At 37.4% G+C, this 26,883-nt stretch overlaps 1 protein-coding gene across 2 annotated transcripts in view; it reads right to left on the bottom strand.

Annotated features, from left to right (window-relative positions):
* The window catches only part of LOC128653902 (merlin), a 207,576-nt gene extending 186,172 nt beyond the window's left edge, over positions 1 to 21,404 (bottom strand). For both annotated transcript variants that reach the window (XM_053707462.1, XM_053707463.1), the window contains exons 1-2: positions 20,961 to 21,404; positions 5,927 to 6,057 (exon numbers count right to left, since the gene is read on the bottom strand). In XM_053707462.1, the coding sequence (XP_053563437.1) occupies positions 5,927 to 6,016 (90 nt within the window). In that variant the 5' untranslated portion in view covers positions 6,017 to 6,057; positions 20,961 to 21,404. The remainder of the gene's footprint in view (positions 1 to 5,926; positions 6,058 to 20,960) is intronic.
* Positions 21,405 to 26,883: the final 5,479 nt, after the last annotated feature.

Genomic DNA, 26,883 nt, shown 5'->3' with positions numbered 1-26,883 from the left:
CCCTACATCAAATTTAAAGGGACATTCCAGTCAAAATATAAATGCACATAGATTTATTACATCTTTGATTAGAAACATATTTGCAATATACATGTATTGGCAAAAATGCTTCTAGTAAAAGTTATTACTGTTTTAGTGTAGGTACAAGCACCTTAGGCTCTCTGAGCAAGTGCTGTGTTTAAAATGCTGGTGCACGGTGCATACTTAAATACACCTTTGAAACAGCTATAACTTTTATTAGAAGTATTTTTGCTAATGCATGTATATTACAAAATTGCTTCTGTTCAATACCGAAATGCACCCATGTGATTTTCAATTTTGGCTGGAATATCCCTTTAAACACAATCATACCATGAATGCCAGAGCATTAATTTATGATTGCAATTAAGTGAAAGTTGTTTAAATGTAATTTGAAACTAATACACCAATATAGTTCATGTACTTTCTGCCGAGGCACTTTAGCTGTAAGGTACAAATGCTCATGGTAAACAAGATGATCATTATGAGGAAGTAAGGTATCACTGGCTACACTCGGGAGAGGATAAATAAAACAAACATTTGTTAAAGAAAAACCCAGATCTGATCCCATCAAAACATTCCAGAACTAATTAAGAGTTCAGGGAAATTAAAGTGTCCAAATTTTTGAAAAATCAATTAAAATCTGATATCTTGAACATTAAAGGGACACTGAACCCAATTTTTTTCTTTTGTGATTCAGATAGAGCATGCAATTTTAAGCAACGTTCTAATTTATTCCTATTATCAATTTTTCTTCGTTCTCTTGATAGCTTTATTTGAAAAAGAAGGCATATAAGCTTTTTTTTTGTTCAGAACTCTGGACAGGACTTTTTCATTGGTGGATGAATTTATCCACCAATCATCAAGGACAACCCAGGTTGTTCACCAAAAATGGGCCGGCATCTAAACTTACATTCTTGTATTTCAAATAAAGATACCAAGAGAATGAAGAAAATTTGATAATAGGAGTAAATTAGAAAGTTGCTTAAAATTTCATGCTCTATCTGAATCTGGAAAGAAAAAAATTGGGTTCAGTGTCCCTTTAATGTTCCATCAGATTTGCTATTGCATCTACACAAAGTATGTCCTTTCTATTGGCAACCAATTTCTATTAAATACCTCGGTATATATCTACTCAGAACTTACCCAGATTTAATAAAACTGAATCATTAATCAATAAAAAAAACACATTTCTGCTGATTTATCATCTTGGCGGTCCACAAAACTTGGCCAGGTTACGAGTGGAGTGCAAATTAACGCTCCTCCTCGAGCATTAATTACGCTCGAAGTAAGCTTTTTATACTCGTCAGGTTGCGAGTTGAAAGTAAACTGTTTTCACTCTTACACTAACCCAACAATCGCAAAAAGCCGAAGTTAGAATATCGTGTGTGCGTTCACATATTCCCCTATAGTCAATGAAAACAAAAAAGTGGAAAAAAACACGATTGCATGTTCTCATTTGTGCTAACCCAACATGAAAATATGAATATTTCACATTCCAGTGTTCTTCAAATAACAGAATATGTTTTGTTTACTCATAAATAAATATTTCTATATATATATCTGATGTTTTTTTGGTACAGTATATATCTATACCTATAAATATACATATATATATATATATATATATATATATATATATATATATACACACACACACACACGATTATATATTGGTATAGATACATACAGAGATATATATATATAATTCTGATGTGTGCAGAACATTGGAATGTGAAATATTTACAGTAAATACACGGTACAACACATTTATTAAATATGAATATTGCATAAATATGCTTTTACATGTTTTATATACTTAACTGCAATATATATATATATATATATATATATATATATATACTGTATATTTGTGTGTACATATGTATTTATGTTTATATATGTGTGTGTGTATATATATATATATATATATATATATATATACATACATATGTATCTTTAGACATGTATATGTGTGTATCTCAATGTTAAATCCCTTTTCCTACCAAATATAGTAAATATAAGCATGCAAGTTTTCTCTAATGAGTGGTAGATTGGCATATTAATGCCCATAATAAAGTTTGGGTAGGTATAAAACACAACATTACATAGGTTAGACATCTAGGTTCTCAATGTTGGCTTAATTCATCACAAAGAAGTTTAATTACAAATGGGAATAAGATAATTGAGAAGAACTTTAGAATGTGGAACAAATCAATAGTCGATTATCCTTTTATATCTTCAAAACCATCTCCTTTGACCCCATTCTGGAGAATCCAGATTTTACTGAATTTTAATATTGCATCTTATACCTTTGTAAACAGGTAGGAAAATCCCTTGTACCTCATCACAAGAGATAGTAAATTACGAACTAATATGGAATTTGGAGATGAGTTACTCATTATTAAGAATTGGTACTTTTACTAATAAGTACATTCTCACATTTCCAATCATAAAAATAAAAAAACATGCTTGATTATGCATGATAAAAACCCCATAAGGCATACCTTATCTATTGTATATAATTTTATACAACAAGATCCACCAGGTCTGGAACATCATTTGTTAAACAATAGGAGAAAGAACTTAGGTGTAACATAACTCTGAGTGATACTCAAAAAATATTCAGGGGTACTATGAAATCTTCTATTTCCACCCAGACACAAGAACTAAATTTTAAAATATTACATAGAAGGTACTTTACCCCTTCCCATCTTCAAAAATTATATTCACATACTGTACATTTGTATTGGAGGTGCGGTCAAGTGGTGAGAGAAATGGGCCATATATGGTTGAAAAGATTGTTAAAGAAAGGGTGTAAAATACATTTAGATCCTCTTATTTGGCTGCTTAATAAACCTCCAAAAAAATTTCCCCATAGCCCGTTATGCTTCAAATTGGGAGTAATAGCACAAAACCGCTAATTGCTATTTCATGGAAAACTGATATTACCCCGTCGATAGCACAATGTGTAGATAAAATAAGTAATATCGTACAAATCACTAAACATGATTTTTTTTTAGAATAATTCTTATTTGGGAGGCATAAATTAATCAGAAATTTAAACAAAAGGCCTTTGACAAGTAGAGAATGGACATAAAAATTATAATTAAGCTACTATATACCAAAATGGGTAGCTCAATATTGTCAGTATAGATTAAAGGGACACTAAACCCACATTTTTTCTTTTGTGATTCAGACAGAGCATACAATTTTAAGCAACTTTCTAATTTACTCCTATTATCAAATTTTCTTCATTCTCTTGGTATCTTTATTTTAAAGGCAAGAATGTAAGTTTAGATGCCGGCCCATTTTTGGTGAATAACCTGGGTTATTCTTGCTGATTGGTGGATAAATTCATCCACCAATAAAAAGTGCTGTCCAGAGGTCTGAACCAAAAAAGAAGCCTAGATGCCTTCTTTTTCAAATAAAGATAGCAAGTTAACGAAGAAAAATTGATAATAGGAGTTAATTCGAAAGTTGCTTAAAAGTGCATGCTCTATCTGAATCACAAAAGAAAAAAAATTGGGTTCAGTGTCCCTTTAAGAACAACCTTAACATTTTTATTTTTTTTTCTCTTGTTTTTCTTTTTAATATATTTATCTACAATACGTTTACATTGTTTTCACAAACTAGCTAAGTGTACAGCTCTGAAAAATGTATCTTGTAACACTTTATATATTTTTATTGATCATATGTATAATTTAAGTGCTGTTACTTGTCATTTTCTCTGACTGCGATTGTTTGTAATAGCCAATAAAAAAACTAATTGTGTGCACGATTTAGAAAGACATGCCCATGATTTATTCGTGGAAGAGTTTGTCTAAAAATTATCACACCATTTATTTAAAACATGGCTATGAATCAGCAATCGTCAGACTTTTTTAAAATGTATGTTCCTTTAATGAATAAACAAAAAAATCCTTCCATGTTTTTTAAGGAATGTCACTATCTACCAATAAAGCTAAGGGAGTTGTCACTATCAGCTACTGGGCATTAATACAATGGGTTTCAGTTTCTTACTAGAATTCCCCAGTAGAGAGATGTGCTGCATTCAGTTGCAGTTCACTTTTAACCCTCCATTTGTTACTTCATTGTAAATATGAGGTGTCATGATGCAAAATGAGGCTGCAGCAAAACTCAGAGCAAGTTTAGCTATGCACCTTCTCATACTGTAAAACACTGCACATTCATATTCCTATGTTAGTGACCACCATCCTAGAGACCGGGCCGCATTTCACTGGTGAAAACGTTTCTCCTATGAGTGAAGAAAAGGTTTTAAATTTGTCTTTACTACAAATTCCATAAAGGGACATGAAACCCAAAATTTGTCTTTAATAATTCAGATACAGTATACAATTTTAAACAACTTTCTAAATTACTTCTAATATCAATTATTCCTCCTCTTGGTATCTTTTGTTGAAAAGCAGGGATGTATGCTTAGGAGCCAGCCCATTTTAGGAGCCCTATAAAGCAGCAGTTTGGCAAGAATGTTATACATTTGCAAGAGCACTAGATGGCAGCTCTATTTCCTGTCATATAATGCTACAGATGCCTACCTAGGTATCTCTTTAACACAGAATATTATAGGTACAAAGCAAATTTGATAATAGAAGTAAATTGGAAACTTTTAAAAAATGGTTTGCTCTGTCTGAATCACAAAATAAAGTGTTTAGGTTTAATATCCCTTTAGTATTACTCGAATCACACAAGAGGTGATTATGCCTAATTTCTTCCCAAAAAAAAGCAGAAGCGGACTGTGTTTAACTCCGGTTTTGTAAAATTGTTTATTCGTTTTATAAGACGTTTGAGGAACCTGATGATAATATTTTACATCAAACACTGGAACAGTCGTGCACAAGTAGTCCTGATGAGGACATTACACTTGAACTTGACACTGGAACAGTCGTGCACAAGTAGTCCTGATGAGGACATTACACTTGAACTTGACACTGGAACAGTCGTGCACAAGTAGCCCTGATGAGGACATTACACTTGAACTTGACACTGGAACAGTCGTGCACAAGTAGTCCTGATGAGGACATTACACTTGAACTTGACACTGGAACAGTCGTGCACAAATAGTCCTGATGAGGACATTACACTTGAACTTGACACTGGAACAGTCGTGCACAAGTAGTCCTGATGAGGACATTACACTTGAACTTGACACTGGAACAGTCGTGCACAAGTAGTCCTGATGAGGACATTACACTTGAACTTGACACTGGAACAGTCGTGCACAAGTAGTCCTGATGAGGACATTACACTTGAACTTGACACTGGAATAGTCGTGCACAAGTAGTCCTGATGAGGACATTACACTTGAACTTGACACTGGAACAGTCGTGCACAAGTAGTCCTGATGAGGACATTACACTTGAACTTGACACTGGAACAGTCGTGCACAAGTAGTCCTGATGAGGACATTACACTTGAACTTGACACTGGAACAGTCGTGCACAAGTAGTCCTGATGAGGACATTACACTTGAACTTGACACTGGAACAGTCGTGCACAAGTAGTCCTGATGAGGACATTACACTTGAACTTGACACTGGAACAGTCGTGCACAAGTAGTCCTGATGAGGACATTACACTTGAACTTGACACTGGAACAGTCGTGCACAAGTAGCCCTGATGAGGACATTACACTTGAACTTGACACTGGAACAGTCGTGCACAAGTAGTCCTGATGAGGACATTACACTTGAACTTGACACTGGAACAGTCGTGCACAAGTAGTCCTGATGAGAACATTACCCTTGAACTTGAATATTTTTTAGGTAGCTTTGGAAAATATCTAAATATGTTTCTAGTTAAATATATGACCATCTGTTTAATTACTAATGCATTGATTATATGTAGAAATGTTCCTTTATACATTACATGCAAATTCAAAACTCACCTCACAGTTGTGTTCCATTTCAGAATCCATTGTTATAATTTTAACTTTAAACGTCTTTGACTGTTTTTTGTTAAATCTCCTCATGGACATGATTTATGAAATACATGTGTTTTCTGCATGAAATCTTGTACCTAAAGTATACAAGCAAGAGTGAGTTTTGTAATGATATTAGTTATTTTTATTAGTTCATATGCATTTAACAAACACTATTTTATCCAACACTTACATTCCACAAAGTGGCAAAAGGGTCAGTAAACACCTTGACATTTTAATTAAAATGTTTAGAAATAAAAACAACTTTGTAATATATTTTCATTATTTATTTTCCCTCCCCCTCCTTTTCATGTAACTTAGCTCTGAAAATCTAATTCTCAGACCTGTAGAAGCACCCTTTAGACTTTTTTTTATATCTTTTTATAATTGGGTTAGGCAGATAACTGCAAAACAATGCACTTTTTAACATAATGACCGTAGTTAGTCTTCTCCGGATGAAAGTCTGGACTGGTTCTACCAAATAAAGCAAGTGGTGGGTGGAGTCTGGTTACTGAAAAACATTTGCAGCAAACATGTTAATTTGCTTTAAAAATGTTTAAACTTGGCTGATGTTATACTATAGCAGGACAACAGAAATGTCTTAATAACAAGCTGTTTACTGCTCCATAAAGAGAGACAGAGAGAGAGAGATTACTATGGGTTTTGTTTTTTAAATTTCTACAGTATTGTGTATTGCAGTGTCACATGCATATTATGAAATACATCAGAAGAGTCACAATGGGTGTTTGAAGTAATACAGGTTGAGAGCAACTGATATGTAAAATGAACTGATTTAGAAGCAAATTGTGACATGTACCTATGTTATGATTGGCATCACTAAGAATATCCAATATAAAGTAAGTATCTTAAAGCAATGTAAATTAGTGCATTTTTAAAAAAAACTTACTAATGGTAAAACCACTGCTTTGCAGATTGTATATAAATTCAAAATGCTAACCCTGATCTACAAAGCCATTACCAACGCCGCTCCCCACTACCTGTCCTCACTAATCAACAAATATACTCCAGCCCGCCCTGTAAGGTCCAACAATGAGCTGCTCCTTGCGTCTTCTATAATCACCTCTTCCCATGCTAGGCTGCAGGACTTCTCTCGTGCAGCACCTACCCTGTGGAGCACTCTTCCTGCGCTGTGAGACTTTCCTGTCTTCTTTCCCTAAAGATATTTTTGTTCAGGGAAGACAACCACCCAACTCTAGCAAATAAGGTTCACTTCCCTAATAATCGCCCTCATCTAACTCTGTATTAACATCATTCTTACCATTGCAGGCCTCACCTCCTGTTTCTCACCTTCCTACCTTAGATTGTAAGCTCCTAGGGGAATAGGGCCCTTGATTCCTTCTCTATTTGTTTGTCAGATTTTGTCTTCTCTCTTAAAAGTTTTATATCATTATTTTACCTATGGACAGGACTGCAGACTATCGCCTAGATTTAGAGTTCTGCGTTAGCCGTCAAAACCAGCGTTAGGGGCTCCTAACGCTGGTTTTGGCCGCCCGCTGGTATTTAGAGTCAGTCAGGAAAGGGTCTAACACTCACTTTCCAGCCGCAACTTTTCCATACCGCAGATCCCCTTACGCCTATTGCGTATCCTATCTTTTCAATGGGATCTTTCTAACGCCGGTATTTAGAGTCTTGGCTGAAGTGAACATTAGAACTCTAACGACAAGACTCCAGCCGCAGAGAAAAGTCAGGAGTTAAGAGCTTTCTGGGCTAACGCCGGTTCATAAAACTCTTAACTACTGTGCTATAAAGTATACTAACACCCATAAACTACCTATGTACCCCTAAACCGAGGCCCCCCCACATCGCCGTCACTCTAATAAAAATTTTTAACCCCTAATCTGCCGACTGCACACCGCCGCAACCTACATTATCCCTATGTACCCCTAATCTGATGCCCCTAACACAGCAGACCCCTATTTTATATTTATTAACCCCTAATCTGCCGCCCCCAACGTCGCCGCCACCTACCTATAATTATTAACCCCTAATCTGCTGACCGGACCTCACCGCTACTATAATAAAGTTATTAACCCCTAATCCGCCTCACTCCCGCCTCAAAAACCCTATAATAAATAGTATTAACCCCTAATCTGCCCTCCCTAACATCACCGACACCTAACTTCAAGTATTAACCCCTAATCTGCCGACTGGACCTCACCGCTACTCTAATAAATGTATTAACCTCTAAAGCTAAGTCTAACCCTAACACTAATACCCCCCTAAGTTAAATATAATTTTTATCTAACAAAATAAATTAACTCTTATTAAATAAATTATTCCTATTTAAAGCTAAATACTTACCTGTAAAATAAACCCTAATATAGCTACAATATAAATTATAATTATATTGTAGCTATTTTAGGATTAATATTTATTTTACAGGTAACTTTGTATTTATTTTAACCAGGTACAATAGCTATTAAATAGTTAATAACTATTTAATAGCTACCTAGTTAAAATAATTACAAAATTACCTGTAAAATAAATCCTAACCTAAGTTACAATTAAACCTAACACTACACTATCAATAAATTAATTACATACAAATACCTACAAATAAATACAATTAAATAAACTAACTAAAGTACAAAAAAATAAAAAAAGAACTGTTACAAAAAATAAAAAAATAATTTACAAACATTATAAAAATAATACAACAATTTTAAGCTAATTACACCTACTCTAAGCCCACTAATAAAATAACAAAGCCCCCCAAAATAAAAAAATGCCCTACCCTATTCTAAAATACAAATAGAAAAGCTCTTTTACCTTACCAGCCCTTAAAAGGGCCTTTTGCGGGGCATGCCCCAAAGAATTCTGCTCTTTTGCCTATAAACAAAAACATACAATACCCCCCCAACATTACAACCCACCACCCACATACCCCTAATCTAACCCAAACCCCCCTTAAATAAACCTAACACTAAGCTCCTGAAGATCTCCTTACCTTATCTTCACCACGCCGGGTATCACCAATCCATCCAGATGAGGCTCCGAAATCTTCATCCAAGCCCAAGCGGGGGCTGAAGAGGTCCATCATCGGGCTGAAGAGGTCCATCATCGGGCTGAAGAGGTCCATCATCGGGCTGAAGAGGTCCATCATCCGGCTGAAGTCTTGATCCAAGCTGGGCTGAAGAGATCCATCATCCGGCTGAAGTCTTGATCCAAGCGGGGACTGAAGAGATCCATCATCCGGTTGAAGTCTTCTATCAAGCGGCATCTTCAATCTTCTTTCTTCCGGATCCATCTTCATCCCGCCGACGCGGAACATCCATCCTGGCCGACGACTTCCCGACGAATGATGGTTCCTTTAAGGGACGTCAACCAAGATGGCGTCCCTCGAATTCCGATTGGCTGATAGGATTCTATCAGCCAATCGGAATTAAGGTAGGAAAATTCTGATTGGCTGATTGGCTGATCGGAACAGCCAATAGAATGCGAGCTCAATCTGATTGGCTGATTGGATCAGCCAATCGGATTGAACTTGAATCTGATTGGCTGATTCCATCAGCCAATCAGAAGTTTCCTACCTTAATTCTGATTGGCTGATAGAATCCTATCAGCCAATCGGAATTCGAGGGACGCCATCTTGGATGACGTCCCTTAAAGGAACCGTCATTCGTCGGGAAGTCATCGGCCAGGATGGATGTTCCGCATCGGCGGGATGAAGATGGATCCGGAAGAAAGAAGATTGAAGATGCCGCTTGATAGAAGACTTCAGCCGGATGATGGATCTCTTCAGCCCCCGCTTGGATCAAGACTTCAGCCGGATGATGGACCTCTTCAGCCCGATGATGGACCTCTTCAGCCCGATGATGGACCTCTTCAGCCCTCGCTTGGGCTTGGATGAAGATTTCGGATCCTCTTCTGGGCGGATAGGTAATACCCGGCGTGGTGAAGATAAGGTAGGGAGATCTTCAGGGGCTTAGTGTTAGGTTTATTTAAGGGGGGTTTGGGTTAAATTAGGGGTATGTGGGTAATGGGTTGTAATGTTGGGGGGGGGGGTATTGTATGTTTTTGTTTACAGGCAAAAGAGCAGAATTCTTTGGGGCATGCCCCGCAAAAGGCCCTTTTAAGGGCTGGTAAGGTAAAAGAGCTTTTCTATTTGTATTTTAGAATAGGGTAGGGCATTTTTTTTATTTTGGGGGGCTTTGTTATTTTATTAGGGGGCTTAGAGTAGGTGTAATTAGCTTAAAATTGTTGTAATATTTTTATAATGTTTGTAAATTATTTTTTTATTTTTTGTAACTTAGTTCTTTTTTTATTTTTTGTACTTTAGTTAGTTTATTTAATTGTATTTATTTGTAGGTATTTGTATGTAATTAATTTATTGATAGTGTAGTGTTAGGTTTAATTGTAACTTAGGTTAGGATTTATTTTACAGGTAATTTTGTAATTATTTTAACTAGGTAGCTATTAAATAGTTATTAACTATTTAATAGCTATTGTACCTGGTTAAAATAAATACAAAGTTACCTGTAAAATAAATATTAATCCTAAAATAGCTACAATATAATTATAAATTATATTGTAGCTATATTAGGGTTTATTTTACAGGTAAGTATTTAGCTTTAAATAGGAATAATTTATTTAAGAAGAGTTAATTTATTTAGGCCTAGATTTGGAGTTTGGCGTTAGCCGTGAAAACCAGCGTTAGAGGCTCCTAACGCTGGTTTTAGGCTACCGCCGGTATTTGGAGTCAGTGATTAAAGGGTCTAACGCTCACTTTTCAGCCGCGACTTTTCCATACCGCAGATCCCCTTACGTCAATTGCGTATCCTATCTTTTCAATGGGATCTTCCTAACGCCGGTATTTAGAGTCGTTTCTGAAGTGAGCGTTAGACATCTAACGACAAAACTCCAGCCGCCGAAAAAAGTCAGTAGTTAAGAGCTTTCTGGGCTAACGCCGGTTCATAAAGCTCTTAACTACTGTACTCTAAAGTACACTAACACCCATAAACTACCTATGTACCCCTAAACTGAGGTCCCCCCACATCGCCGCAACTCCATTAAATTTTTTTAACCCCTAATCTGCCGACCGCCACCTACGTTATACTTATGTACCCCTAATCTGCTGCCCCTAACACCGCCGACCCCTGTATTATATTTTTATATATACCCCTAACCTGCCCCCCTCAACGTCGCCGCCAGCTACTTACAATAATTAACCCCTAATCTGCCGACCGCAAAGCGCCGCCACCTACGTTATCCTTATGTACCCCTAATCTGCTGCCCCTAACACCGCCGACCCCTATATTATATTTATTAACCCCTAATCTGCCCCCCTCAACGTCGCCTCCACCTGCCTACACTTATTAACCCCTAATCTGCCGACCGGACCTGAGCGCTACTATAATAAAGTTATTAACCCCTAATCCGCCTCACTAACCCGATCATAAATAGTATTAACTCCTAATCTGCCCTCCCTAACATCGCCGACACCTAACTTCAATTATTAACCCCTAATCTGCCGACCGGAGCTCACCGCTACTATAATAAATGGATTAACCCCTAAAGCTAAGTCTAACCCTAACACTAACACCCCCCTAAGTTAAATATAATTTAAATCTAACGAAATTAATTAACTCTTATTAAATAAATTATTCCTATTTAAAGCTAAATACTTACCTGTAAAATACATCCTAATATAGCTACAATATAAATTATAATTACATTGTAGCTATTTTAGGATTAATATTTATTTTACAGGCAACTTTGTAATTATTTTAACCAGGTACAATAGCTATTAAATAGTTAAGAACTATTTAATAGTTACCTAGTTAAAATAATTACAAAATTACCTGTAAAATAAGTCCTAACCTAAGTTATAATTAAACCTAACACTATACTATCAATAAATTAATTAAATAAAATACCTACAATTACCTACAATAAAACCTAACACTACACTATCAATAAATAAATTAAATACAATTCCTACAAATAACTACAATTACATAAACTACCTAAAGTACAAAAAATAAAAAAGAACTAAGTTACAAAAAATAAAAAAATATTTACAAACATAAGAAAAATATTACAACAATTTTAAACTAATTACACCTACTCTAAGCCCCCTAATAAAACAACAAAGCCCCCCAAAATTAAAAAATGCCCTACCCTATTCTAAATTACTAAAGTTAAAAGCTCTTTTACCTTACCAGCCCTGAACAGGGCCCTTTGCGGGGCATGCCCCAAGAAATTCAGCTTTTTTGCCTGTAAAAAAAAACATACAATACCCCCCCCCAACATTACAACCCACCACCCACATACCCCTAATCTAACCCAAACCCCCCTTAAATAAACCTAACACTAAGCCCCTGAAGATCTTCCTACCTTGTCTTCACCTCAACAGGTATCACCGATCCGTCCTGGCATCCGGTGCTGAAGAGGTCCAGAAGAGGCTCCAAAGTCTTCCTCCTATCCGGCAAGAAGAGGACATCCGGACCGGCAAACATCTTCATCCAAGCGGCATCTTCGATCTTCTTCCATCCGGTGCGGAGCGGGTCCATGTTGAAGCAGCCAACGCGGATCCATCCTCTTCTTCCAGCGTCTCCCGACGAATGACGGTTCCTTTAAGGGACGTCATCCAAGATGGCGTCCCTCGAATTCCGATTGGCTGATAGGATTCTATCAGCCAATCGGAATTAAGGTAGGAATATTCTGATTGGCTGATGGAATCAGCCAATCAGAATCAAGTTCAATCCGATTGGCTGATCCAATCAGCCAATCAGATTGAGCTCGCATTCTATTGGCTGATCGGAACAGCCAATAGAATACGAGCTCAATCTGATTGGCTGATTGGATCAGCCAATCGGATTGAACTTGATTCTGATTGGCTGATTCCATCAGCCAATCAGAATATTCCTACCTTAATTCCGATTGGCTGATAGAATCCTATCAGCCAATCGGAATTCGAGGGACGCCATCTTGGATGACGTCCCTTAAAGGAACCGTCATTCGTCGGGAGACGCCGGAAGAAGAGGATGGATCCGCGTCGGCTGCTTCAACATGGACCCGCTCCGCACCGGATGGAAGAAGATCGAAGATGCCGCTTGGATGAAGATGTTTGCCGGTCCGGATGTCCTCTTCTTGCCGGATAGGAGGAAGACTTTGGAGCCTCTTCTGGACCTCTTCAGCACCGGATGCCAGGACGGATCGGTGATACCTGTTGAGGTGAAGACAAGGTAGGAAGATCTTCAGGGGCTTAGTGTTAGGTTTATTTAAGGGGGGTTTGGGTTAGATTAGGGGTATGTGGGTGGTGGGTTGTAATGTTGGGGGGGTATTGTATGTTTTTTTTTACAGGCAAAAGAGCTGATTTTCTTGGGGCATGCCCCGCAAAGGGCCCTGTTCAGGGCTGGTAAGGTAAAAGAGCTTTTAACTCTATTAATTTAGAATAGGGTAGGGCATTTTTTTATTTTGGGGGTCTTTGTTATTTTATTAGGGGGCTTAGAGTAGGTGTAATTAGTTTAAAATTGTTGTAATATTTTTCTTATGTTTGTAAATATTTTTTTATTTTTTGTAACTTAGTTCTTTTTTATTTTTTGTACTTTAGGTAGTTTATGTAATTGTAGTTATTTGTAGGAATTGTATTTAATTTATTTATTGATAGTGTAGTGTTAGGTTTTATTGTAGGTAATTGTAGGTATTTTATTTAATTAATTTATTGATAGTATAGTGTTAGGTTTAATTATAACTTAGGTTAGGACTTATTTTACAGGTAATTTTGTAATTATTTTAACTAGGTAACTATTAAATAGTTCTTAACTATTTAATAGCTATTGTACCTGGTTAAAATAATTACAAAGTTGCCTGTAAAATAAATATTAATCCTAAAATAGCTACAATGTAATTATAATTTATATTGTAGCTATATTAGGATGTATTTTACAGGTAAGTATTTAGCTTTAAATAGGAATAATTTATTTAATAAGAGTTAATTAATTTCGTTAGATTTAAATTATATTTAATTTAGGGGGGTGTTAGTGTTAGGGTTAGACTTAGCTTTAGGGGTTAATCCATTTATTATAGTAGCGGTGAGCTCCGGTCGGCAGATTAGGGGTTAATAATTGAAGTTAGGTGTCGGCGATGTTAGGGAGGGCAGATTAGGGGTTAATACTATTTATGATCGGGTTAGTGAGGCGGATTAGGGGTTAATAACTTTATTATAGTAGCGCTCAGGTCCGCTCGGCAGATTAGGGGTTAATTATTGTAGGTAGCTGGCGGCGACGTTGTGGGGGGCAGGTTAGGGGTTAATAAATATAATACAGGGGTCGGCGGTGTTAGGGGCAGCAGATTAGGGGTACATAGGGATAATGTAAGTTGCGGCGGTTTACGGAGCGGAAGATTAGGGGTTAATAATATAATGCAGGGGTCAGCGATAGCGGGGGCGGCAGATTAGGGGTTAATAAGTGTAAGGTTAGGGGTGTTTAGACTCGGGGTACATGTTAGAGTGTTAGGTGCAGACGTAGGAAGTGTTTCCCCATAGGAAACAATGGGGCTGCGTTAGGAGCTGAACGCTGCTTTTTTGCAGGTGTTAGGTTTTTTTTCAGCTCAAACAGCCCCATTGCTTCCTATGGGGGAATCGTGCACGAGCACGTTTTTGAGGCTGGCCGCGTCCGTAAGCAACTCTGGTATCGAGAGTTGCATTTGCGGTAAAAATGCTCTACGCTCCTTTTTTGGAGCCTAACGCAGCATTTTTTGGGACTCTCGATACCAGAGTTAATTTTATGGTGCGGCCAGAAAAAAGCCTGCGTAGCGTTAACAGCCCATCTACCGCCAAACTCCAAATCTAGGCCTAAATTAGATGAAAATTATATTTAACTTGGGGGGTGTTAGTGTTAGGGTTAGACTTAGCTTTAGGGGTTAATAAATTTATTACAGTAGCGGTGAGGTCCGGTCGGCAGATTAGGGGTTAATACTTGAAGTTAGCTGTCGGTGATGTTAGGGAGGGCAGATTAGGGGTTAATACTATTTATTATAGGGTTATTGAGGCGGGAGTGAGGTGGATTAGGAGTTAATAACTTTATTATAGTAGCGGTGAGGTCCGGTCGGCAGATTAGGGGTTAATAATTGTAGGTAGGTGTCGGCGACGTTGGGGGCGGCAGATTAGGGGTTAATAAATATAATATAGGGGTCGGCGGTGTTAGGGGCAGCAGATTAGGGGTACATAGGGATAACGTAGGTTGCGGGGTGTACAGAGCGGCAGATTAGGGGTTAATAATAATATGCAGGGGTCAGCGATAGCGGGAGAGGCAGATTAGGGGTTAATAAGTGTAAGGTTAGGGGTGTTTAGACTTGGGGTACATGTTAGGGTGTTAGGTGCAGACTTAGAAAGTGTTTCCCCATAGGAAACAATGGGGCTGCGTTAGGAGCTGAACGCTGCTTTTTTGCAGGTGTTAGATTTTTTTCCAGCTCAAACGGCCCCATTGTTTCCTATGGGGGAATCGTGCACGAGCACGTTTTTGAAGCTGGCCGCGTCCGTAAGAACCGCTGGTATTGAGAGTTGCAGTGGCGGTAAATTATGCTCTACGCTCCCTTTTTGGAGCCTAACGCAGCCCTTCTGTGAACTCTAAATACCAGCGGTATTTCAAAGGCAGCAGAACTCTAAATCTAGCTGTATGTTAATACATTATAAATAAAGTATAATAATAAGAAGAATACTTTGTGTAATAGGGCAAAATAGAGTCCAATTATTTCATTTTTTGCATACTTTAGAGCTATTTTCATTACTTTGAATTTACAGCTACCACGGACAGATTTTGGGGTAGATTTATTAATGGTCGTGCAGACATGATTCGCTGTAGTGAATGATTTCCGCTCAACCTCACTAAATGCAGACAGCATACGTTGTCGGCATTTAACATTGTACAAGCATTTCTAGTGAAATGCTTGTGCAATGCTGCCCAATGTTCACCGGTGGCCAATCGGCAGGGAGTGTCAATCATCACGATTGGATCGGGATGATTTCACTCTGCTACCTACGAGGTGATGGCGAAGTTAAGGCGCAGCGGTGAGCTTCTTGTTTCAGGCGAGTCTGAAATAATGGGGGTAGAATGCAGCATCCGCTGCTTAATAAATCTATCCCTTAAAATTTATTCAGCTAAATAAATGCTGATGTGTCACCAGAGAGTGCTTATAGCTGGTTATGTGGTGATTGTTTAATATACTGTTCCTTGCAAACATGGCTACTGTGTGCAACCAATCAGAACGTCATGAAGAGTTTAAAGGGACAGGAAAGTAAAAAATCAACTTACATGGGCAGACAGAACATGCAATTTTAATAGACTTTTCCGTTTAGTTCTCTTATCAAATTCAATTTGTTTTCTTTGTATCTTTTGTTGAAAATAATACCTAGGTAGAATCAGGAGCAGCAGTGCACTACTAGGAGCTAGCTGGTGATTGGTGGATGAACACATGTGCCTCTTTTCATTGTCTCCCATTAGTGCAGGGGTTAAACCCACATTTATATGTAAACACAGAGCAATAATAAAATGCTTTTGCACTTGTATGCCCCTTTAATATTGTGTTTGTAAGCGGGCAGGAGAATGTGTACATTTGAGTATATTTACACTTTTGAGAAGAAGCAGAGTAAGTAAACAGAGATGCACCTGAGTCATCAGGGTGCCAGATATGTAAATCCAACCCTTGTCTACAGAATATGCCTAACAGCTTTGTGAATGTATATTATTTTCTCTTTATTTTGTGGCTATTTGGTATTCTCACTCACTTTCACTCTACAAGGAAAGTGCTAATAATACATATTTGTTTTCAGAAAAGGATTGCAATTATGTTGATGAGCCAGAGCTTTCTTCAGGCTCTACACCCTATGTTGATTCAGCAGGCACAATTAGGAATGCAATTACATAATAGATATGACAAGATGGGTCATGTTTAGCATACTTGTGCAGCGCATTTATTTGACCGCAATAAAAATATATGTTGTCAATTATACTGGGACACATGACATATATCAATACATGACATATACATCACGGTGTATGTTCAGCTCATGTACAATGTGATAATGCTAACACACAGAACAGACAGGCACTCCCAGGACTTTCAAAAATATAATCCACATTTTAAAAGGAAAGAATGGTCAAAATGTAAATGTGCATTGATGCATAAAACCTCCAAAAATTATTTCATGCTCGAGTCAGAGCATACAATTTAAAAAAAAACATTTCCAATTTATTTCTATTATTCAATTTGCATTGTTCTAATAGTATTCTTTATTGAAGAAAAACCTAAGCAGGTGTCTGGAGCACTAGGTTGCAGGATATAGTGCTACCATCTAGTGCTTTTGCAAATGGATCACATTCTTGCAAAACTGCTGCCATATAGTGCTCCAATCACATGCACGCTCCTGAGCTTACGTCCCTGCATTTCAACAAAAGATACCAAGAGAACGAAGACAATTTGATAATAGAAGTAAATTAGAAAGTTGATATAAACTGCATCCTCATCCTGAATCATGAAAGAAAAAAACTGGGTTTCATGTCAATTTAAATAGATTTTTTTTTTTTAAATATACCACCATTAGCAAAAATACTTCTAGTAAAAGTTATTACTGTATTTCACTGGCATATGCACATATGTGACTTGTGATTGGAAGATCAGAGTGCTTGCTCAGAGATCAGGGTGGTGTGTATACAATCCACCGCTGACTATCTGAGAAGGTGAATGGCGGGGCACTGGGCAATCACAGCATATAAAGGGCTAGATTATAAATTAAGCACAAAATATCTCTTTTGCGAAAGCAATATTTGCTCTCAATTCGTAATACCAGTGCACGCAAGTGTGCGCTGTTATTAAAGTTAGGTGGAATGCGAACGCGATCTCGCGTTCCTATTGCATGGAAGCATTGCGTTCACGAGAGCACACGTCCATAGGCTTCAATGGGAGCCTCGTTCTCATGCCATCAGACACAGCATGAGAACTAGTGTAGCGAAGGGGGTAAGTTGCGCAGCGTTGGGCAGCAGATTGTAAATATATATATATATATATATATATGAATATATACATATATAAGTATTGTTTATATGTACATACACATATTAGCACATAAATATATATGTTTATAAGCATATACATATATATTTACACGGAGAACACAGTTCTCCATAGTTCGCAATGTAAAGGCATTTTTTAGTGCCGTTTTTTTCTAACACCCCACTCCCACCAACGTTAGCCCCCTAAAACTGCTTAGGGCAGTTGTTTTTTATTTTTTTTTAAAAAATACACTTTTTTTAATAAATAAAAACTAAAATATACTATATTTTGGGTGCAATACAGGCACTTTTAGAAAATTAACCAGAGATCTGATCTCTGGTTAATTTTCTGAGTGCTAATTGCTACTGCGAGCTCTCGGTAGCAATAACCAGCCACTTGTAATGGCTAGTTATTTATCGCGCACCTGTAAACGGGCAAATTTGCTCAGTTACGGGCTCGCAATAAATTAGTGCTCCACTTGTAATATAGCCCAAAATCAGTAATAACTTTTACTAGAAGCATTTCTGCTAATTGACGTATATACTGTATATCAAGCATTCTATTAAAAATTGAAATGCACCTAGGCGCATTTCAATTGTAACCTTTCTATCCGTTTTAAAAAAAAAAAATGTTTGGCCTCATTTGTGCTTTTCTTTTTATATAAATGAAATGAAATGTGACCAAGTAACCCCTTATGTTACTGTTTGTAGGGGCCCAATCTGGCCCCGCAGTCAATAACGGCATTGGTAGAGGAGGGTGTCTTCTGTCTTTGGCTCCACCTGCATTCCTGCATAAATGGATTTTCCTTTACTAATATTGTGGCAGGGATTCCAGCATGGCCACACAGTGTTGCACAGAAAAACCTGCCACCACATTTGTACAGGAAGTACGTATTTTCTGAGGGGTAAGGATGACTCACAAGCCGCGTTCGGCAAGCTCTCAGAGCTAGTGCCGGCACATCTGTTTGAGCGATGACGTGGCTCTATGGAGACGTCACAAGTAAGGGAGCTTAGAAAAAAACGTTCCCAACGCAACGTCTCCTGTCACCACGCTGCCCGTACAAATTCTTCACAGCGAGTAATCAAAGCATTGCATCTGTGGCAAATTTACGCTTCTAAAGATGGCAGCCTCCATGAGCAACACGTGTATATATATATATTTATTTATATATATATATATATAGTTTTACATATATATATATATATATATATATACACGTGTTGCTCATGGAGGCTGCCATTTTTAGAATCATCTGAGCTTGCTCAAATAAGTCCCAGGGTTACAATTACGCTAGAGTGTAAGTGAGCTCTACTTACACTCTTGACTTGCCTTTCCAGACCCCAAACACACATAAACCCTACCCACACTTACAGCAACTCTTTATAATAATTAATGTCAAAATGTGTTACCCAGATCCTCAGACTGCATATAACCCTTAACCACAACATCCCCACATGAGTTAACCCTAACCACATTGACCTATATCTCCTGGTCCAGATCTCCCCACAGCAGTTAGCCCTAACAATGACTAACCCAAAGGAGTTGACCCTAACTGTGCTTAACATCTCCCCCAGTGTGAGGCCTGTGGCGGTTGTCAACCCGTAGCTTAGTCTGCAATATGGACAGTTAAGCGTATGGAGTAGCTGCTGGACTTTGCACTGGGTGTAGCTTCAGAATTGAGGTGCGCTAAAGATGGGGTGGTAGTATTCATCTGCAGTAGTGCTAAACATAGCGCAAGTTGTGAGAACTGTATAAAAGATACTATCACTGTTATGTTACAGTGGCTCCCAATAATATCCTTCACTTTACTCGGGAGCTGCTGCTCTATTTAAGCCATGTAACTTTTGAGTACCTTGAGTATGACAGTTGTGTTGAGTAACTGATTAGGATCTAAGCCTAAAAATAAGGCTGAAGAGCTATCTTTTCTGACGAATAAAAATGAGGACATGATCAAACATACAATAAACATACAATAAAAGAAGAACTATTTTATGGGGATGGAGATTAGTTCATGGTTATGTTTCTTTGCACACAGATACAGAGCCACATGCAATCACATACAGGTTAACTCTACAGGATAGGTGTAGGCAGAATAGAAAATCAGATTCATAGAAACTGCAAACAATAGGATTTATGAGTTATTTGCCATTTAAAGGGGCAGTAGGCATCTTATATCGTGTTATAATAATATATCAGTCAAGTCTAAATGTTTTTAAAACAATTGAGCATCTTGTTACTTGCCTTATTTAAGAAGCCAATCTGGGCTTGAGTCTGCAGACAAGACTATAATTATGTTAGTATAAAGTGCATTTTTTGCAGTTGTTATTAGCTAAAGTCAATCAGGGAAAGATATGTAGCAGGGTTAGTCTTGAGAAGTCTGCAGTGTGCTTTTCAAATTATAAGTACAAATTTGAAAATTCTTAATTTTCTAAGCTAAATTATATGAAAAGGAAGTAAAATAAATAATTAATGCACATTTTATATTAAAATCTCAAGTTGTATATTGTCCTTTTAATGTAATTATAATGGAAGTTGAAGATGTAAATTTAGACATAGGTTAGGGCATATAAAGTGTTTTGGGGAATGGCAAGAGAAGCCAAGTGGGGATATGAGGTTGATTACATCAGAGGTAAGTGGCTGGAAAGAAGAGCGATGTGAGGTGAAGATACGCAGAAGAAAGATATGTAAAAGAGCTGAAAGGGTGACGTGAGATAGGAGTTGGGTGATGGGATCAGAGTTGGGTGATGGGATTGAAGTTGGTGAAGTAGATAGGAGTTGGATGAGGTTGAAAGGTAGAAAAATATATTTGACAGAGGAAATGTGAAAACAGGAACTGGAGAGAAAAGAAGGGTCAGAGGGCGCAATAAAGCAAATCATTTTTTTTATATAAAAAAAATCTCTCCACATTTCTATCTAGTTATTAATTAAAACTTCACATCAGAATAGCTTTGCACCACAATATGTATAAAAAAAACATTTGCCTTACCGGTTTTCAGCATTAAATTACAACTGTGGTTATTATAAATCACAAAAGGAAAGCGGAGACAGTTCCTTACAAACTGCAATCTTTTGTTTCCGTACTGATACTGGTTCTTTCCTCACTTTGTAGCTTTGTAGAATCCCTTTGAAGAGGCCTCGGATTATTAAATGTTTTGATTAGTGCTTTTTTCACCTGCGACTCAGATGTGGCAGTGATGCCGGATATATATTTCAGTGTCTGTGTTGCCATCAGAATATGTTAGCTGCACACAGATCCCAACAAATTCAATAAAAGTTTTAATCTTCTGTTGCTGCAAAGAATCTAAACAGTTAAAAGCTTGCAGTACAGCACAATATATCCGGGCTGCATGTTTTATCTTTCCACACTCCTTATTTTACTTGCATATGGGTGTAAAAGAGAACATGCAAGCTGAAACATATGACACATTTAGAGAGCCTTTAATGGCAGCTATGACAGCCAATGAGAGCAAAGCAAACAAGGTATATAACCTGAATGGAATGAAAGGTGAGGCAGAGAGATCTGCAGGGAAACACTCCCATCCTCAGGCTTAACTGCTTGTTCCTACAATACTGCCAACATGTAAGAAGATCCTGTGCTTCAATGATACAATCCGGGAAATTTAAATATTAAAAAGGAGAATGTTTTTGTGATTGTTATAAGCGTTCTAACAATAGAAATTGTATTAGTGAGCTGTGAAGTTTGTTTAAGTATCTTATTTATTTTATATTCAGCTTTTTAATGCAAGTTTTTTTCTCACTAGGTTACTCTGCAAAATATAAAGCGATGACGGGGAAGGTGCGTGCAAATATATTAATGCTATTAACTCTATCAGTGCTGAATCATTTCACACCCTTGTGCTAAGGTTGTTTTTAGCTGTTTGGCACTTGTTGCATTTACACATAAATTATAACTTTTCTGTGAGGTACCCACAAGAATTATACCGTGTTTTTTTTTTCATCACACCAAGGGCTATTGTTTGCGTGGCGTGCTATTGTTTGCACGTGAGCGATATTGGGTTTTCATGGCCATTTGCACAAAAGTTAAATTTTGCTCGTATTACAAGTTAAAAGCAAATGTGAAAGTGTGAACGCAGGCACAATTTACGCTAGAATTATTAAAAAACAACATTTAAAAGTACAGATATACTCAAAATAACACTATCTAATGAATTATTACAAAAAAATTGCAATAAAAAGTTTTAAGGGCTCAAAGATATGAGGGCCCCTATTTATCAAGGTCTGGCGGACCTGATCCGGCAGTGCGGATCAGGTCCGCCAGACCTCGCTAAATACGGCGAGTAATACACTCGCCGTATTCAGCATTGCACCAGCAGCTCACAAGAGGCCGCCAGCAGGGGGGTGTCAATCAACCCGATCGTACTCGATCGGGTTGATTTCCGACAATGTCTGTCCACCTGCTCAGAGCAGGCGGACAGGTTATGGAGCAGCGGTCTTTGTGACCGCTGCTTCATAACTGCTGTTTCAGGCAAGCCTGCAGTCTCGCCAGAAACACGGGGCATCAAGCTCCATACGGAGCTTGATACATATGCCCCGAGGTCTCAGATCATAGGAAAAAAAGGCAGGCAAAGGGATTTAACTTAGAGATACATACAAACACATGTCTAAAAGTGGAGAGAAAAAAAAGCCAAATCTGACATAGTCCATGCAAAACTCCAAAAATGGACTGGACAAAATTATTGGCACCTTCTCAAAATTGTAAGCAAGTTTAAGTAAGTGTAAGTAAGTCCAAGTTTGTAATGCTCCTGTAATTTGTAATGAAACTCACCTGTATCAATTAACAGGTGCTGACAATATAGAAATCACACCAGCAACCAGTTTAAATGGTGAAAAATTGACTCAACCTTTCTGTTGTGTGTCTCTGTGTGCCACACTGAGCATGGAGAAGAGAAAGAGCACCAAAGAATTGTCTGAGGTTTTGAGAACAAAAATTGTGGAAAAGTATGGCCAATCTCAAGTCCTTCTCCAGAGATCTTAATTTTCCTGTATCCACTGTGCGCAACATTGTCAAGAAGTTTACAGCCTATGGCACTGTAGCTAATCTCCCTGGACGTGGACGAAAGAGAAAAATTGATCAAAGATTGCAACAAAGTATTGTTCGAATGGTAGATAAAAAACCTTGATCAACTTCCAGGCAAATTCAAGCTGACCTTCTGGCACAGGGTACAAATGTGTCAGCTCGCAATATACATTGCCATCTGAATAAAAAGTGACGCTATGGTAGGAGACCCAGGAGGACCCCACTGCTGACACAGAAGCATAAAAAAGCCAGATTTGAGGTTTACCTAAACTTACCTGAGGATGCCACACAACCTTACATAGACACCCACAGAAAATGCACAAAGACATACGCACACACCCTCACAGAGACACCCACAGAAAATGCACAGACACACACACTCACAGAGAAACACACAGAAACAAAAACATACACACTCACAGAGACACCAACAAAAGCACCAAGACATAAACACAGACATTCACAGAAACACTCACAGGTGGTAAAATGTCTGCACATTGCCATCCCCTAAATCAACAGTGTATGACATGCATGATAAAAAAATAGCAATAATTAAGAGATCCCTTTTTAAAGAATCATATTTGTAAATGTGCAAACAAAAATACTTCTGTGAATTTAAAATTGTACATTAATGATCTGTCAGAATGGGTAGATGAAGAAATGTACTTTTGAAAGGTTGACGTATGTTTGGGGGGTTTCCCCCATTTTCCCCAACCAAGAGCACCACTTTAAATCTGGTGTACAAATGTTCCCATCTGTCAGCTATATGGTCTTGGTGGAACCATAAGCTGCGGTACTCAGTCTCATACCATTAGATCTGGTTAAATGCAGGATCTAGGCTTGTTTTTATGTATTTCAAAAATAAGTCAGCTGTAGTGTAAACTGAACAGTGTCAAGTTAACGTGTCTTATTTCAAACACTGAGCAATCTTAGCCTGAGAGTATAACATTTTATGCAGATGTAGAAATCTTAGATGAAATGCCTCCTTGCATAAAGGGGCAGTAAACTGGAATGTAATTAACATATATATATATATATATATATATATATATATAAATAAATAAATAAATAAATAAAAAACTTTTTAACTATATTGATTAATCTAAATCATTTTCCCCCAGCTTACTAGAGGCCCATATTACTTTATTACCAAAACCTAATAAACCTATGGACCACCCATCACACTATAGACCAATTTCCCTTCTAAATTCAGACGTTAAATTTTTCGCAAAAGTGTTAGCAAGCCATATGAATGCCACTTTGTCAGACATAATCCATCAGGACCAGGTGGGATTCATCCCAAAAAGGGAGGCTAAGGACAATACAGTCACGGCCTTAAACCTCATACACTTAGCACAATACAAAGAAATTCTGTGTATTCTACTGTCAATTGACGCAGAAAAGGCCTTTGACCATGTTGACCCTACGCATCACATTGGAATCCATGGGATTTGGCCCTAGTATGTTAAACAGAATTTTTTCTCTTTAGTCCCACCCTAATGCTAAATTATTAATAAATGGAACTCTGTCCAAATCCTTTACTATCTCCAATGGTACCCGTCAGGGATGTCCTCTTTCCCCACTGTTATTTGCATGCTTTATTGAAACCATTGCGACTAAAATAAGACAGAACCCCCTCATAAAAGGATTACAGGCAGGTCCACACTCTTATGCCCTCTCACTTTTTGCAGATGACATCTTATTTTCACTTTCTGAACCAGAATCTTCTATCCCACCACTCCTACAAGAATTCCAATTATTTCATTCATTATCTAATTTTAAGATTAACTCGGATAAATCAGAAGTTTTGAATATTAACCTAGATGAACCCACCCTTCATAAAGTGAAAAGAATGACCCCTTTACTTGGTGCAAGTATACACTCCATTACCTAGGTATCGATTTGGCTACAACATTAGACGAAACTTTAAAAAAAAATTACAAATGGATTAAGAAAATTATTATTCGAGATCTATCTTCTTGGCTAACTAAAAAGCTATCATGGTCAGGTAAAATTAACGTCCTTAAAATGAACATATTCCCAAGATTATTATATATTTTACAATCATTACCAATCCCATTACCCATAAAATACGTTTCAAGTATACAGAAGGCGTTCAGCGATTTTGTATGGAATAGAAAACCCCCTAGAATAAACATCAACATAATGCAAAAGCCTAAACTTCAGGGAGGATTAGGTATCCCAAACATCACACTATACAGACAAGCAATTTTTTTACAAAGAACAGTTGACTGGCATATACATTACAACCATAAAAGATGGGTACAGCTAGAACACTCAATATCAGAAACTCCACACCTGGGAAGATTGTGTTGGAGCATGGAGAACTTGAAACACAAGTTAGCAAATAGCTCCCCACCTATATTAGAAACATTTACTGTTTGGGACCACATTTTGTCTAAAAACACAATGATCTCATCAAAGCCGTCCCCCCTCACTTCACTCATCGACAATAGGCAATTTACCATAGGAGGCCTCACCATAGTAAGCACAATAGACACAACTGTTCGTGACCTTAGTGTATATATGATAACCTCGAAAGAACAGATTCTTTCACAGCAAGACCTAATAGACAAGGGTTACACCTACTTCCATAGCTGGCTTAATTATCACAGAGTGCACCGATTTGTCTCATTACATGAACAAAATCGAAATATGGTTAGACCCTTAACAAATTTTGAATCTCTATGTACTCGCACACCACCAATCACTCATACCCTTTCATTGATACATAAAATATTAACCATGAATCAACTGGGCCACATACCACAATATCTCGAGAACTGGGAGGATGACTTGGGAATAATCGTTCTTCCCCAAACGGGTGCAATGATTTTCCAGAACATAACAAAAACGTCAATATCACTTTCTGTGGTGGAAATTAATTTAAAAATCTTACACAGGTGGTACCTTACCCCAAAAAAAAATGTCATAGTTTATACTGTCACAGATCCAACCAGTGCTGGAGATGTGGCCACAGAGGCAGCGGCATGGTGCATATGTGGTGGTGGTGCAATTCCATCCAAACCCTTTGGAGATTAGTTATAACAGAAATAGAATCGATCCTGGACTTCCGATTCCCTTTGGATCCACTAATTTGGTTGTTATGCAAACCCCCTAAAATCAAATATAAACCCTACAAAAAACTATTCTATATTATGACAAACAGTATAAAAGTTCTAATAACCAGGAACTGGAACTGTAAAACTACCCCAACTTTAGATATGTGGTCTCATAGAGTTTCAGAATTCCTAGAACTAGAAGAATATTATTATATGAAAAACGACAAGATGGATGTATATGCAGAAATATAAAATATATGGGAACAATATCTCAAACAAAAACATCCACAATCCGAAAACCGCAACACCTTAACCCCTTTAATTACTTAACTAACACAGTTCTTAACCGGATATACTCTAGATAACAGAGTAACTTCATATAGATCAAATATATTATTGAACCGCACGCATATAGATGTCACAAAATTTACCAATTTTAATGATAATAAAATATATCAACCAAAGCGGGTTGCATGACCATGAGACCAGGAGCAGTCCTTTCCTTTCCCCTCTCTCTACCCCTCTCCTTTCTCCTTATAATTATTTCTTTTCTCCCTTCTTTCCCCTCTCCCTGTATAGAAAATATTATGTTTCAATCATAAAAAAAGAAGGGGGAAGATATTCTTGTCTTTTTTTCTTTCTGTGTGTTTAATTTCACATTTATATGTAAAACAATACTGAAATTGTTGTTGTTTTGATCGAGCTGCGTCTCCCACTTTGTATTATACAAATTTTGACAATAAAGTCAGTTTAAAAAAAAATAAAAAAAATCATATCTGCCAAAAGGG

This window comes from Bombina bombina, chromosome 3 (assembly GCF_027579735.1).
Source record: "Bombina bombina isolate aBomBom1 chromosome 3, aBomBom1.pri, whole genome shotgun sequence".
Lineage (NCBI taxonomy): Eukaryota > Metazoa > Chordata > Amphibia > Anura > Bombinatoridae > Bombina > Bombina bombina.
Note: the sequence above shows the minus strand (reverse complement) of the source record. Positions and strands in the feature narration are given on the sequence as shown.